Source organism: Mesoplodon bidens (assembly GCF_964165515.1).
Source record: "Mesoplodon bidens genome assembly, chromosome: 1".
Taxonomy (NCBI): domain Eukaryota; kingdom Metazoa; phylum Chordata; class Mammalia; order Artiodactyla; family Ziphiidae; genus Mesoplodon; species Mesoplodon bidens.
In genome coordinates, this window is record NC_138176.1 from 35,265,940 (window position 1) to 35,281,572 (window position 15,633).

The 15,633-nt window shown below is 37.0% G+C and overlaps 1 protein-coding gene across 4 annotated transcripts in view; it reads right to left on the reverse strand.

Moving 5' to 3' along the window:
• Positions 1 to 15,633, reverse strand: part of EXOC6 (exocyst complex component 6) — a gene marked incomplete at its 5' end in the record, with an annotated part of 206,896 nt that overhangs the window by 74,696 nt on the left and 116,567 nt on the right. For all 4 annotated transcript variants that reach the window (XM_081236720.1, XM_081236719.1, XM_081236718.1 and 1 more), the window contains one exon: positions 1,653 to 1,832. In XM_081236720.1, the coding sequence (XP_081092846.1) occupies positions 1,653 to 1,832 (180 nt within the window). The remainder of the gene's footprint in view (positions 1 to 1,652; positions 1,833 to 15,633) is intronic.

A 15,633-nucleotide genomic window follows, 5' to 3' on the forward strand; every position in this document is an offset into this window, starting at 1 on the left:
GGGTTTGGTGGAAAGAGAGTTGTAGTTATTTGGGTTAAAAAGTAAAACAAATTAAAATTTCAAACAACTGACTAAAGAGGTATCATGATCCCTAATTTCAAACTATACTGCAAAGCCACAGTAATCAAAACATGGTATTGGTACAAAACAGACACACTGTTCAGTGGAACATAATAGAGAGTCCAGGAATAAACCCACACATACATGGACAACTAATTTACAACAAAGAGGCCAAGAACATACAGTGGGGAAAGGAGAATCTTTTCAATAAATGGTGTTGGGAAAACCGGGCAGCCACATGCAAAAAAATGAAACTAGACCAATATCTTATACCATACACAAAAATTAACTCAAAATGGATTAAAGACTTGAAACTATAAAATTTCTGTAAGAAAACATAGGAGGTAACCTCCTTGACATTGGTCTTAGCCATGTTTTTTTAGATCTGACTCCAAAGGTAAGAGAAACAAAAGCAAAAATAAACAAATGTGCCACGTGAAACTAAAAAGCTTCTGCACAGTGAAGGAAACCATCAACAAAATGAAAAGGCAATGGGACAAGATATTTGCAAATCATATACCCAATAAGGGGTTAATATCCAAGATATATAATAAACTCACACAACTCAACAACAAAAAAACAAACAGCTGAAAAACTGGACAGAAGATCTGAATAGATATTTTTCTAAAGATGACATACAGATGGCCAACAGGCACATGAAAAGATGTTCAACATCACTAATCATCAGGAAAATGCAAATCAAAACTTCAATGAGATATCACCTCACATTTGTTAGAATGGCTATGATCAAAACAACCAGAAATAATAAGTATTGGAGAAAATGTGGAGAAAAGGGAACCCTCATATGCTGTTGGTGAGAATGTAAACTGGTGCAGCCACTATGGAAAACAGTATGGAGAGTCCTCAAAAAATTAAGAGTAGAACTTCCATATGATCCAGCTGTTCTAGTTCTGCATATTTATTTGGAGAAACAGGAAGATACAGATTTGAAAGTATATACACCCCTATGATCACTGAAGCATAATTAACAATAGCCAAGATATGAGAACAACCTAAGTGTCCATCAATGGATGAATAGATAAAGAAAATGTAGCACATGTATACAACACAATGCTATACAGCTATAAAAAAGAAAGAAATCTTGCCATTTGTGACAACATGGATGGAACTTGAGAGTATTATGCTAAGTGAAATAAGTCAGATGGAGAAAGACAAATACTGTATGATTGCATTTGTATGTGGAATCAAACAAAATAAAAACAAAGACAAACAACAAACTCAAAAATACAGAGAATGGACTGGGGGTTACCAGAGGGGTAGGGGTTGGGGGGAGGGTGAAGTGGGGAAGTGGGTGAAGGGGATGGTAACTAGACTTATGGTGGTGGTCACTGTAGTGTATACAAATATTGACTTACAATGTTATACATCTGAAATTTATATAAATGTTATATACCAATTTTTACTCAATAAAAAATGGCTAAGATTCATCACAAATTGATTTATAAAAACAGAGAAGAAATATTCAAGCTAGGAAGTTGGTTTAAACAAGTAAGCCTCCAACTAAAATTGAATTCTAAAGTATACTTTAGAAAGCAAAATTATAACAATTTTTTGAAATTTTTTATACTTACGGGCAAATGAGTAAACACTTGAAAGATGCTTCTCAAAAAATTAATAAGATCCATTAAGTAACCACTAGCTCTTCCATCTGGCTCAGACATTGTCCAGTCATAATCAGCAAGCTGAACAAATTCATCAATTTTCTGATTAAGTTTGGTATATATTTCTCCTTCTGCTGCATGTCGGGCATCCTGACAGGAGACAACATAAAAAGTAAGAAACAGTTATAGAAGCAGTTAATAAAACAAGTTTTCTTAAAATTCTAAATTTTGTTTTTTATTTTTCTTTGGTCTAACATCTTAAATATTTATTCAAAGTCCAAGAAAACTGTTGGATTTTTGGCTGGAAGTATTTGAGTAGATATCACTTTTTTTCCATTTTTACTATTACCTTTTTTGTCTTTATCTGGTAGTAGAACTTATTAGTTATCAATTCTGAATTGTTCTCACAGCTCTAAGAAATGGAAAACTGAAGTTGTCAAGAATGCAGAAGACCACTCCCATCCGTTGACTCACTGAGGGAAATTAAGTTGGACTATCACAGAAGAAATGAAACTTACTGGTGTTTTGAGTCAAATAGCCCCCCACCCCCACCGCTGCCCACAAAATGGTAACTTCTCAAGGAGGAGAAAAGAAACAAAGGGAGTGATGCAAAAATAGCAGAGTAAGGATATACAAACATTTTCTGATCCATAAAAGCATCAAGAAAACTAGCAATAGTTGTCAAAAATCAATTTTTCTAGAAGTCTGGAAATTAATTCAAAACTTGTAGCAATTCAAGCAGCATTATTCATGAAAAATTTCTGAATCTTGGTAAGGAAACAAGCTTTGTGATGTTTTGATGTGCCCCATTTCCACTCTCCTTGCCCGGGTCCAGCTCCACAGTATCCTTGAAAATCAACATCCCACAACTGTGGTGCAAACCAGCAGCCTGTCAGTGAACAAAGTGGGGCAGAATGGACTGGAGCTCCTTCAAAGCCACATTCCCAGAAAATTATCATTATTTGACCTATCTGGTGGTTCCCTGGAAGACATCACTTGCAGAGATGTCTTTATATGACCTAAACTGGTGATTGTCCAGAGCAGAAAGCCTTTTTCTTGGGAGCATTTGTTAAAAACAATTATAGGCAATTGTTTAACATCACAGATACCTCAGGTGGTAGATAATAGCTAGGGTATACAATAAGCTAACCAAAAAGCTTAAAAGGAAAAACTGGGGAATGAGATGTCCACAGATGGCTTTGAAAAGCTCTGACATATTCCTGGGAACCTAGAAAACTATGACATGCGTAGGGCTGTTCACCTGCTCAGGAAAGACCTGAGAAAGCTCTAAGCTCTCAGTTACAGCTGACCCCAAAGCTCTGTGCAAGCAGGAAGTGAAGACTAATGCAGAGCTGTCAAATGCCTGATTGCTGAAGGCATGCCCCAATACACACACAGAGTCCCTTAGCAAAGACTGGGAGACTGACTGGTTCCAGGTTTTTAGGGAAATCTATGTCCAATCATTAGCTGGCCACTAAGCTAACCAAGCAGAGACTTAAGTGGCCACACACAACAAAAAATACAGACTTCACAGAATTAATTCAGAGAAGTCATGAAACAACCAACCAACCACCAACAAGAAACAACAAACCTTGAGGAGAGAAGAGAATCTGACTTCCAGAATTGCCACATTACATTATTTAATTAATTTATTTATTTAAAAAATATTATTGGAGTATAGTTGATTTACAACGTTGTGTTAGTTTCAGGTGTACAGCAAAGTGAATCACTTATACATATACATATATTCACTCTTTTTTAAGATTCTTTTCCCATATAGGCCATTACAGAGTATTAAGTAGAGTTTCCTGTGCTATACAGTAGGTTCTTATTAGTTATCTATTTTTACTATTAGTAATGTGTATATCTCAATCCCAATCTCCCAATTTATCCCTGCCCCCTTTATCCCCTGGTAATCATATGTTTGTTTTCTACATCTGTGACTCTACTTCTGCTTTGCAAATAAGTTCATTTGTACCCTTTTTTTAGATTCCACATATAAGCAAAATCATATATTTGTCTTTCTCTGTCTGACTTACTTCACTTACTATGACAATCTCTAGGTCCATCCATGTTACATTATTATTTTAAATGTCCAGTTTTCAACAAAATTTACAAGTTACACAAAGAAACAAGAAACTATGAGACACTGGTCTATAAGACAAAGGTTTTAAATCAGCTATTTAAAATAACCAAAGAACTAAAGGAAAATGTGAGAACAATACCTCACAAAATTGACTATAAATTAAGAGACAGAAATTACTTTTAAAAAAGAAGAACCTAATAAAAATTCTGCAGTTGAAAAATACAATAAATGAAATGAAAAAATCATTACAGGGGTTCAACAGCAAATCTGAGTAGGCAGAAGACAAAGAAGATTAGATCAACAATATGAACCACTAGACCTAACAGACATCTACTGAACATTCAACTCAACATTAGCAGACCATGCATTATTCTCAAGTGAACATAGGACACTATCCAGAACAGAGCATATGTTAGGTCATAAAACAAACCTTTAAAGTACTGAAATCATACAAAGTATGCTCTCTGACCACAACGGAATGGAATTAGAAATTAATAACAGAAGGCGATGGAAAATTCACAAATATATGGAAGTTAAACAAGAGACTCCAATAAATAACTAATGGGTCAAAGAAGAAATCATGATCAAAATCAAAAACTAGTTTGAGGGACTTCCCTGGTGGTCCAGGGGTTAAGACTCAGCACTTCCACTGCGGTGGGCGCAGATTCGATGTGGTCGGGGAAGTTCCACATGCCGCATGGTGAGGCCAAGAAAACGAACAAAACAAAAACAAAAAACTTTGCGATAAACAAAAATAAAAGCACACTATCAAAACGTACAGGATACAATGAAAGAGGTGCTTAGAGAGAAATTTATAGCTATACATGCTTATACTATAAATGAAGAAAGATCTCACATCAATAACCTAAACTTCCAACTTAAGAAGCTAGAAGAGGGCTTCCCTGGTGGCGCAGTGGTTGAGAGTCCGCCTGCCGATGCAGGGGACTTGGGTTCATGCCCTGGTGCGGGAAGATACCACATGCCGTGGAGCGGCTGGGCCCGTGAGCCATGGCCGCTGAGCCTGTGCATCCGGAGCCTGTGCGTCCGGAGCCTGTGCTCTGCAACGGGAGAGGCCACAACAGTGAGAGGCCCGCGTACCGCAAAAAAAAAAAAAAAAAAAAGAAGCTAGAAGAAGAAATGAGAGTTGTGGGTTCTCACTCAGACAGCGGCACTCTGACAGAACAGCATGAGGGATGTTGGCGGACTGAAGATTATGCATTGTGTCTTTTGGAACCAAGGCAAAAGATCTTCACGCCTATGCTTCTCTTTTAAAGGATCACACAGACTTGGACAAAAAGCATTTTGAAAGTTAAAACTAGAACAATCTTTGCCTTTCTCTCAGTTTTTTTTAGACTGTAAAAGGCCCTGGAATTCCTTTTATCACCTTAAGGAGGGTGGACAACTTGCCACTCTGGCTAGTAGAACTGAGAGCTAGATTTAATTTGATGGTGGTTGGGGGCAGTGGTGGTGGCAATGTGATATTTCTGGCAAAACTAATACTTATTGGGAATTCCCTGGCAGTCGAGTGGTTGGGACTCTGAGCTTTCACTGCCGAGGGCGCAGGTTCAACCCCTGGTCGGGGAACTAAGATCCCGCAAGCCACACATCACGGCCAAAAAGAAAAACAACAACAACAACAAACATTTATTTAGATTCATATCTTGACTAAGAAGAGACCTAAGTATCACTCACCATTATCAGTCCCATAATATATTTGAATACAACTTAAGCTAATATATCATTTATATCATGTCTATGAATAACAGCAGTACGAAGACACAGATATCTCCCACCCTCAAGGATCTCACAATCCAGGAAGAGATACAATATTACAAAACATGATTAGTGCTATATTAGAGGTTTAAAACAAAGCATGCTGAGTAAACAAAGGAGGAAATAATTACTACTTATTTGATAAAAAGCTTTGTAGAAGGGATGTCATTTGAGTTGTAACTTTTAAAAATATAATCAGGAACTCTTACTTTGGTATTTTGGTTTGTGTGCCTTAAGAAATTTTCAAAAAAAGAACAGCATAAGAGAAGGTAAACATGGACAATCAAAACGTACCATTTTCGCATTTCAATGCTTTTTTGGCTCCCTCTCTAATTTTCACAATGTCTAACCACTTACTACTCACGTTGGGTTGAAGAAAACTAACTACTGGTAGACATCTTTCCATTTGCATGCTTGCCTACACAATAGGATTGAAACAGGAATTCCAAGAAAGATTTTTCTGTTCTCCCTACTCAGAGGTCTAACACAAATTTGACACAGATAACAAAAACTTTCAACACTGTCTCTCCTCAACTATAAAGGAAAACAAACATTGTTTTAAATAAACAGGAATTTAAGATAAGGTAATGTTATTAACTGAAATTTTAATAATTATTAAATATGACAGTAGCTAAATAAGCTCTGACTCAAAATAAAGTTAACTACAGCAACTTAAGCTCTGTTAAAATTTCTAATGCAATGCAACTCTACTCAGAAAAATCTTAAGATTGAGGAGTTTAACATTAGAGTTTATCAATAACACTGTATCAGCCACTATAAATTTGGTACTCTTAGGTAATGTAGGTACAAAACACCCACTAAAATGTAAGCTCCATTAAGGCAGAAAGTTTGCATCTGTTTCTGTTCACTGATTAATCCTCAGCACCTAGAACAGTGCTTGCAACAGAGCAGACAGTTGATGAGTACTTGTTAAAAAAATTTTTTTAATCACTCCTGCCTCAAAGAAGTTTATAACCTAGTTGGGATAGAAAAGTACCACAAATAAAATAATCACAGAATGAATAAATATTAACAAATTAGTAATGACTACATGTGTAGTAAAAGTGTAGTGAAAAAGGAGAGATCATGTGGGCTGGAAAGGCTTATATCACTTGCTGTTCCAGTTACTATTGTTGAGCAACAAACTACCCCCCAAATCTTAGTGACTTAACATAATAGGCATTTTATTCTGCTCACAGACTCCATGGGTTAGGAATGCAGACAAGGAACAGTAAGGATGACTTTGTTCCACTCTATCCAGGACCTCAACTGGGATGACTTGAAGGCTGAGAATGAGACTCAGCAGGGGATTAGAATCACCTGGAGGTTTCCTCGCTCACATGTCTGGATAGGCAGACTCTCCATATGGCTTGGCTTCCCCACAGCATGGTGGCTACAGGGTACCTGGACTTCTTACATGGCAGCTCAGGCCTCCAAGCATGTGTGTTCCATGGATTAAGGTGGAAACAACATTGTTTTCCCTGTCATCTATTGGTTAAAGCAGTCACAAGCCTGCCCAGATTCCAGGGGAGGGGACATAGATCCCCACTTCTTAAGGACAGAAGTGTCAAGAAATTTATAGTCATGAAAAGAAATCACCATCTTGCTAATAATGAATAATGGAAAAATTATTTATAAAAAATACGGGCCAGGGGTTTGAGAAAATAAGAAGAGGTTTGACGGCCACTATTTCACTTATTTTTATATCTTGAGCAAATTACTTAACTTTTGTAAATCCTAGTTTTTCATCTATGAAAAGAGCATCATCATCACTCAGAGAGCTGTTCTGAGCATTACACAAGTTTCTACCATTAATGTAAAATACCAAACAGTACTTGGTACCTAGTAGGTGCTCAAAAAAAGTTAGTTTCCTTGCACCTACTAGTGTTGGGTACTTAGTAATGCTCAATAAATGTTTCTTAAGTGAACCGTATTGAGACAATTAGTATAATCTCAAGCCTTTCATATTGTCCAATTAGCTTAAGTTAACTATAGTTATTTGCATGTAAGGGAGAAAAAAATTGGGTATTAAACATTCACAGAATAATTTTTTAAAACATGAAACAGTGGTGAGATGGAAAGGGGGTCATATTTAATGTGCAGCAATTAGTCATGGCAATAATATATATCTCTCTTTAGCCTCCTGAACAGCATTAGGGGCAGGTACCCAAGATGGCAAATGCTTATGGCCTACAGAACTAAACCATTACACACACTAATGATACCACTTATATGTCAATTTCTCAAAGCAATATAAGTGTTTATTATTACCACTTTGCATTTTGCCCCAGTGTTCATCATCAGCCCCCTCTGTTTCATGTCTCACTACCTTTACTGAATCTCTGCAATTCTAGAAGACAGCTGGATAAGGGAGGCTTAAAGCTCAGAACTGTATAAGCATCCCGTAATGCTCAACCCACTTCCCTTCTATCACCAGGCAAAGAAAATTTGGAGTCTCACTGCTCCCATCTTCTACTACATTCCCTATCTGCTGCACTCAGACTGCTACATATGATTTCTCCTGCTTTTCTGGGATGCCTCTAACATAGGCAAAAAGGGAACAAGATACCTAACAAAATTTAAAAAACCAGTATCAAGGGACCCCTTTCCTCCAAACTCAAAGAGCTAAATAACTTGGTGAAATTTTAGACTTTTTTGTTAAATGGCCATTCTTTTAAAAGCCTAATTTAAATCTACCTTTAAAATCAATGGTATACTTAATTTCCCTTTTTACTCTACAGAATTTCATTAAAATAAAGAAGATGCTATTTCGCATTTTCCTAGATTTTAAAAAAAGCAATATGGAACAATTAAAATATTAACCAAAATTTGAGATGGAGAGAGGGTCCAAAAATCTAGAAAATTTGAAGTCATGAAAGAAAACAAATGCTGTATTTATCTGAAGGAAGAAAAACTATAAAAGTGATGATGATGAAACCATTCACATTATAGTCAAATAAAGTCATTATATGCTTTCTGGATAAAGTGATTCAAAACCCACTAATTTTCTAAAAAAAGAACTAAGCAAAAATAAACGGAAAAAACTCAAAATTTATTTATTACGTTTTGTTGTTACTCTTTAGAAATTTGCTGATTGATCTACTTTTCTGAGGTGACATCAAGAACAGGTTCCACTTTTCCCATAAACTATCCAGATTAAGATAAATTTAAATGAAGTTTGGGAGAGGGGTATTTTTTATTTTTAGAAGCTTATTAATACTTTCAACAGGCTATAATAACAAAGAAATCTAAGGCAGTCAGTGGCTGTGCTGTGTGAAAGAAAAATTTCGAACAGCAGTTCTAGGCAGAAACGTGTTTCTTTTCTTTTCTTTTTCTTTTTTTTTTTTGGCTGCATTGGGTCTTTGTTGCTCTGTGTAGGCTTTCTCTAGTTGTGGCGAGCAGGGGCTACTCTAGTTGCGGTGCACAGGCTTCTCACTGCAGTGGCTTCTCTTGTTGCATAGTACGGGCTCTAGCCTCGCAGGCTTCAGTAGTTGTGGCATGCGGGCCCTAAAGAGCATGGGCTTCAGTAGTTGTGGTGTGCAGGCTCAGTAGTTGTGGCACATGGAGTTAGCTGCATGTGGGATCTTCCCAGACCAGGGATCAAACCTGTGTCCTCTGTATTGGCAGGCGGACTCTTAACCACTGCGCCACCAGGGAAGTCCAGAAACATGTTTTAAAGTTAACACCTGAAAGGACTTTGCTAAGGACTAAGGATTCTGCTTATTTTATAATCCAGACAAATATAATCATTACAAAACAGGTGCATGACCTGACTCACTACATTTTATTTTTAAAGAAATAGGAGTAAGGAAAGAAACACAGAAAAAGATTTCATTGTAACTTTTCCTGTATTTATACACAAGGATACACTGAATTATTTGGTAAGATATTTCTAAAAGAGATCATTAATTGTTATTTAGAGACTGTTAAGAAAATTAGTTTGGATTTCCTGGGTAGTTATACTACAGGTGAAACGGAAATACTCTCAATCCTTATGACCTGACCAGAAAGTCAAGAACATATCAACTAACTCCTAAATTAAATTTTAAAAGATTCAGCTTATAAACAAAGCAATTAAATTCCTCCTTTGCTTGTTAAAGAAACAGTGCCCTCTGGAGACAGAAATGTATGCCGCATAACTTGAGAACTATTTTTTATTTCAATGTACAAGAACTAAGTGATACCATACTATCAGTGGTTCTTAACCACAGGTATGCAACAGAATCACCCTAAGAATTTTTTTAAACAGACATATGCACAAACTCCATGCTAGACTTCACAGACCATAAGCATGTGTGTTCTGAATAAAAGATAAGTAGTAATATCACTGAGTATTTTAGTAAATATCTATGATTTACTGTCTATTATCCATTCCCCCTTCTTGGAAAAGTCCTCAGATGCATTTTGGAAAAATCACTCTGCCCCCATTCACAGCTCTATTTGGTCTGGATAGGACTGATCTAGTGCCAAGGATGGATCCTGATGAGTTTAAGTCAACTAACCATGGTCATCCTCTTACCCACAGGGAGTTCCTTAGCAGCTAGTAGAGGGACACACTCTTTTAGATGATAGAGCATGAGGATATAAGGTTTGGAACTGTGACCTCGCAGCCATTTTACTACCAGAGGAGAAAGCCTATAGCTGCTGCCCCACCATGTACAGTCTGAAGATGAGGCCAAAACTGCATAAAGTGGAGTTCAAAGATAGAAGGACTCTGGGTCCTTGGTGACATTTCCTGAGTAGCTGGCTCTGCCTTACATGGAATCTGCCCTATTCTTGGACTTTCCAGTCATACTGGCTAATAATTTCCCTCTACTGTTTAAGACAGTTCGAGTTGGGTTTTCTATCAGTTCTTGTCAATTTTCTTTTAGTTTCCTTGATTAGTACAAGTGGCTTAAAACATTTTATTGAACATTCTAGAAAAAGAAAGGTTACATTTAATATTACTCATTTGGAGCAAGGGGAACACTTCTATGACGTTTTTCTGAGCCTTAAAAATCTAAGCAAGAGATGAAGTTGGAATTGTCAAAATGAAGGTGTCCTCCCTAGCTAATTTCTTCCTGCTCTTAATTCAAGAAATGATGCTTTGATAACCTATGCTCTTGATCTGGAAATTTCTAAATGTTAGTAGCATATAGCATCCAACTCGTTAGTCAACGTCACTAGTGATACTATAGACAGAAGGAAAAAAGTAGATAAGACTGATCATAGAAACCTAGTAATCAGTTATGATGTGGGAAGGGATATGACAGGAGCAGTTAAAAAGAAATACATCTAAGATAGCTCCAGATTTTCCAGGAAAGGAAGCAAGAAAAATGGTGGTACCACCATAAAAAAATCAGACAGGCAGAAAGAGGAGCCAATTTTTAAAATTACGATTTTTTTACCTTTACATATTTTAGATATCAGTGTGACAATTAAGGGAAGTTGTTTTAATCTTATATTTGGCACCTAAAATCAATTTAAAAAGAAAAGTGATTTGCTTCCTTATGCTTCAACTTAATTTAATGAAATGGCTACTTATCACTAGGTTTTTTCATTATACAATATTACTGTGATTCAAAAATAAAAGTTGTAGGTTTTAGGATATGCTTGGTTGCCTTATATACATGCAAATCATATATTACCTCTTGCCCAATAACACTCTGGATTAAACAAAGCTCAAGATCTGCTCCACATGAACTAAGAGGTCAAATGTAAAAAGTGAAAGAAAGTTTATATTAATTACAAGAACTGAAGTTTTCATAAAGTTCCAGAAAACTCTTTGATTTTTTTTTTTTTTTGCCATGCCACGGGGCATGAGGGATCTTAGTTCCACAGCCAGGGATCAAACCCGTGCCCCCTGCAGTGGAAGTCTGGAGTCTTAACCACTGGACTGCCAGGGAAGTCCCTAAAAGATATTTCTTCATAAAAGAACACAGTCAACATGTAGTATAAATCAGGGATGCATAATCTCTTAGTTCTAAAGTCAACAGGTCACAAATAGTATACTAATTGTTCCATTAGAGATACAGATTACTGTAGGAGTTACAGTTAATTACACCTAAACAATTTCCATGGGGCAAATCCAAAACTCTTCTTAAGATAACTAGAGTTAGATAATAAAAGCTGGGACTTCCCTGGTGGTCCAGTGGCTAAGACTCTGTGCTCCCTATGCAGGGGGCCCGAGCTTGATCCCTGGTCAGGGAATTAGATCCTGCATGCCGCTATAAAGATCCTGCATGCTGTAACGAAGACTGAAGATCCCGAGTACCACAATTAAGACCCGATGCAGCCAAATAAATAAATATTAAAAAAAAAGATAATAAAAGCTAAAGTAGCACACAGAAAGCTACGGCTCAGATGAGAGAAAAAGAAGCTGAAGACAGAATTTAAGGAACCTGATACCAACTGTCGAGAAAGAATTATATTTTCCCCCAGAAGAAACATTCAAAACACATGTAAACCAAACATGATTTTTAAACAAAATATGCATACTTATTAACACAAAATAAATAAATATGATTTTATATCCCTTCTGCTGGGTCATTGCATTTTAGGTTCAGGATCTCTGAACTTTCTGATCTTGAGCTGTCTAGCTTCTAAGAACGGGTTTATACCAGTTCTTCCCTTTCCTCATCTCTGCTGATTGCAACCTTATCCATGCTCCAAATTGATGCAATACCCAAATGCCTTCAGGGTCCAGGCAGGGAAACATAAATGAGTATGACTGGCAAGGTGACTGTGGCAGGCAGGATAACTATGGAGCATATATCTATCTAAAGGTGAGATTCCAAATGCTATAAAACCAAATCAAACATGTCTACAGGACCACATTTTTCTATTTGTTATACACTGTGGTTGTTTCTTTGTAGTTATCTGTCCTTTTAGATTAAAAAATCCTAGTGGTTAAGAACCATTCCACAACCCTTCCTCAGCAACTAGCACAGTACAACAGAAATATATTTTTGCTCTATAAATATGATTTAATATATCCTCCCAGTCCAAAACTATCAGTTTAGATGAAAAGTTCCAACCAATTATTGATTTGTCCCAGAAAAATGTCCTCTGGGGGACTTCCCTGGTGGCGCAGTAGTTAAGAATCCGCCTGCCAATGCAAAACTCCTGAAGCCGAAACTAACTAAATAAATAAATTATATATTTTTAAATGTCCTTTGGACACAATCAAAGCCTCACTTTAGATAGGACAAAGGATTTCTTTTTTTGGGGGGGCTGCGTTGGGTCTTCATTGCTGTGCATGGGCTTTCTCTAGCTGTGGCGAGCAGGGGCTACTCTGTCATGATGAGTGGGCTTCTCATTGCGGTGGCTTCTCTTGATGCGGAGCACGGGCTCTAGGCATGCGGGCTTCAGTAGTTGCGGCATGTGGACTCTGTAGTTGTAGCATATGGCCTCAGTAGTTGTGGCTCGCAGGCTCTAGAGCACAGGCTTAGTTGTGGTGCACAGGCTTAGTTGCTCCGCGGCATGTGGGATCTCCCCAGAGCAGGGATCGAACCCATGTCCCCTGCATTGGCAGGCAGATTCTTAACCACTGTGCCACCAGGGAAGTCCCAGGACAAAGTACTTCATTTCTTGCTCCTTACCACAGTAGGTCCTAGAAAAATCTAAGCCTACCACAGAGCCACTTGCTAAGCTACTCCACTTCTAACAATAGGCCAAAAAGGGCAATATATGTTTTGAACTAGAATCAGAGTCTAGACTAATTCAAAATCCAGCTTCTGGATTATCTGGGACTGTTATAAATCATTATAAATTGAATCATTTTCTAATTCTCAAATTACCAAATTACCTCCTTTTTCTTTTAAAAAGACAAGTGCTATATATTTACCTTTCCAGTTTTCAGGGACTTCTGTATCTCAAAAGTTTTTAAGAATGTCTAGGGGCTTTGGAGTAGCATCTGCCACTTCTTAGGTAATCTAGGTTGTTTGTGATCAGGTTTGCACATCATCTGATATAAACAGTTTTTTAAAGTAGCCTCAACCATTTCCTTCCCTATTCTGTTTCTGCTTTCCACACCTTTATAAGAGGCACTTACTATAAGCAACTGACTACTGATGATAAATTACAGAAAAACAGAAAGCTGAGCACATTCATGTATCAATGGGGTCCATAAATTTTGTGATCTTCCTCTTTGGCTTACAGAGCTGAAAAATGCTTTTTTTTTTCCTGTTAGCTTTTATATTTTTGGTGAAGTAGCATCCCCATTTTTCACTTTTCTGTATAATTAAACTAATTATTTATTCAATAAATATTTAAGCTTTGGCTTTTTTCCCTTTTCTGATCTATCTTTTAGGACTTTATGTCATTCAAATGTATTAAATCAGCTGCAAGCATGGAACTGCTTTATGCAGCCCTCTCTAATGGGGGGAAGATAAGGAGAAGCTGGTGGTAATGAGTGACAAAAGAAATAAATGTCACATACCTTTTAAAAATGACAACCAAGTTACATAAATAAAACACGAAGTTGTACAAAGGAACGCTCCACCAATAACACAAGACTATGTACAAAGCACATGAGTAATCAGAAATTGAAATGTAATTAATCAGTCAAGAAATAATATTGCAAGTGTTATAGCAAAGCAGAAATAAATCAACTTTATATGTAAAATAATGTAACAGTTATAACTTAAATGAGAAATTTTTAAACTTCCTAACGCCTTACTAGTTTTAAAAGTATGATTATATCAGTCTATGAATTTATATCTTTACCACTAAAAATTAAATAAGAATTTTATTTTATTCATACAATAACACCTCAGTTATTCAGAGGTCACATTTGCAGTCAATAATCAAGAAGAAAGCAAAAACAAGTCTCTGAGCAGCTGAAAATAAATTGTAGTAAATTTTATAATGGAATACTACACTGAATTGAAAATAAACTACAGCTACATGCAGCAACACAAATGAAACATTCCAAAATATCATATTGAGTGAAAGAAGTGAGATACACAAAAAGATGCACTATATATGATTCCATATAAATAGTGCCCCAAACAGACAAAACTAATCAGTACTATTAAGAGTCAGTACTGAAAGGCAGAGATAATGACTGGGAAGAGGGATGAGGAAGGCTTCTACAATACTACTTATCTAATGTTTTATTTCTTGATTTCATAATTACATGGGTGAGTTCACTTTTTTCAATTTAAATGTAATTTATTTTTTAGAGCAGTTTTAGGTGCATAGCAAAATTGAGAGAAAGGTACAGTGATTTCCCATATACCTCGTGACCCCACACTGCCACTGTCAAATGCCCCCCAGTGAGGTACATTTGTTACCATAAATGAACCTACATTGAAATATCATTATTATTCAAAGGTCATCGTTTAAATTAAGGTTCACTCTTGGTGCTGTATACTCTATGGGTTTGGACAAATGTATCAAGACATATATCTACCATTACAGTATCATACAGAGTGTCTAAATTATGTTCATGTTTTAGTGTTTCATGGAAGACAGACTTGTGAGCAATGAAATTGGATATTTAGCTGAGGAGATTTCTAAGCAAAGTATTGAAGGAGCAGCTTGGTTCATACTGACTGCTTATAGTAAAACGAGAAAAGAGAGAAATGAATAAAAAATTGTTAAGCAAAAAGGAATCAGAACTTAAAGATGTGGAAAATTCTCAACATGTCCATATTGCAAAAATTGAGAAAGCAGGTTAGCAAGAGAACCCCAAGGGTAAAGCTAAACTATCAGTTGGTAAAGAGATTATGGGGGACTTCCCTGGTGGTGCAGTGGTTAAGAATCTGCCTGCCAGGGGCTTCCCTAGTGGTGCAGTGGTTGAGAGTCTGCCTGCTAATGCAGGAGACACGGGTTCGAGCCCTGGTCTGGGAGGATCCCACATGCCGCGGAGCAACTAAGCCCGTGAGCCGCAACTACTGAGTCTGCGCGTCTGGAGCCTGTGCTCCGCAACGGGAGAGGCCACGATAGTGAGAGGCCCGTGCACTGCGATGAAGAGTGGCCCCCACTTGCCACAACTAGAGAAAGCCCTCGCACAGAAACGAAGACACAACATGGCCATAAATAAATAAATTAATTTAAAAAAAAAAAAAAAAGCTGCCCTCCCGGAGGGGGCTCTTATGCCTCATTTGA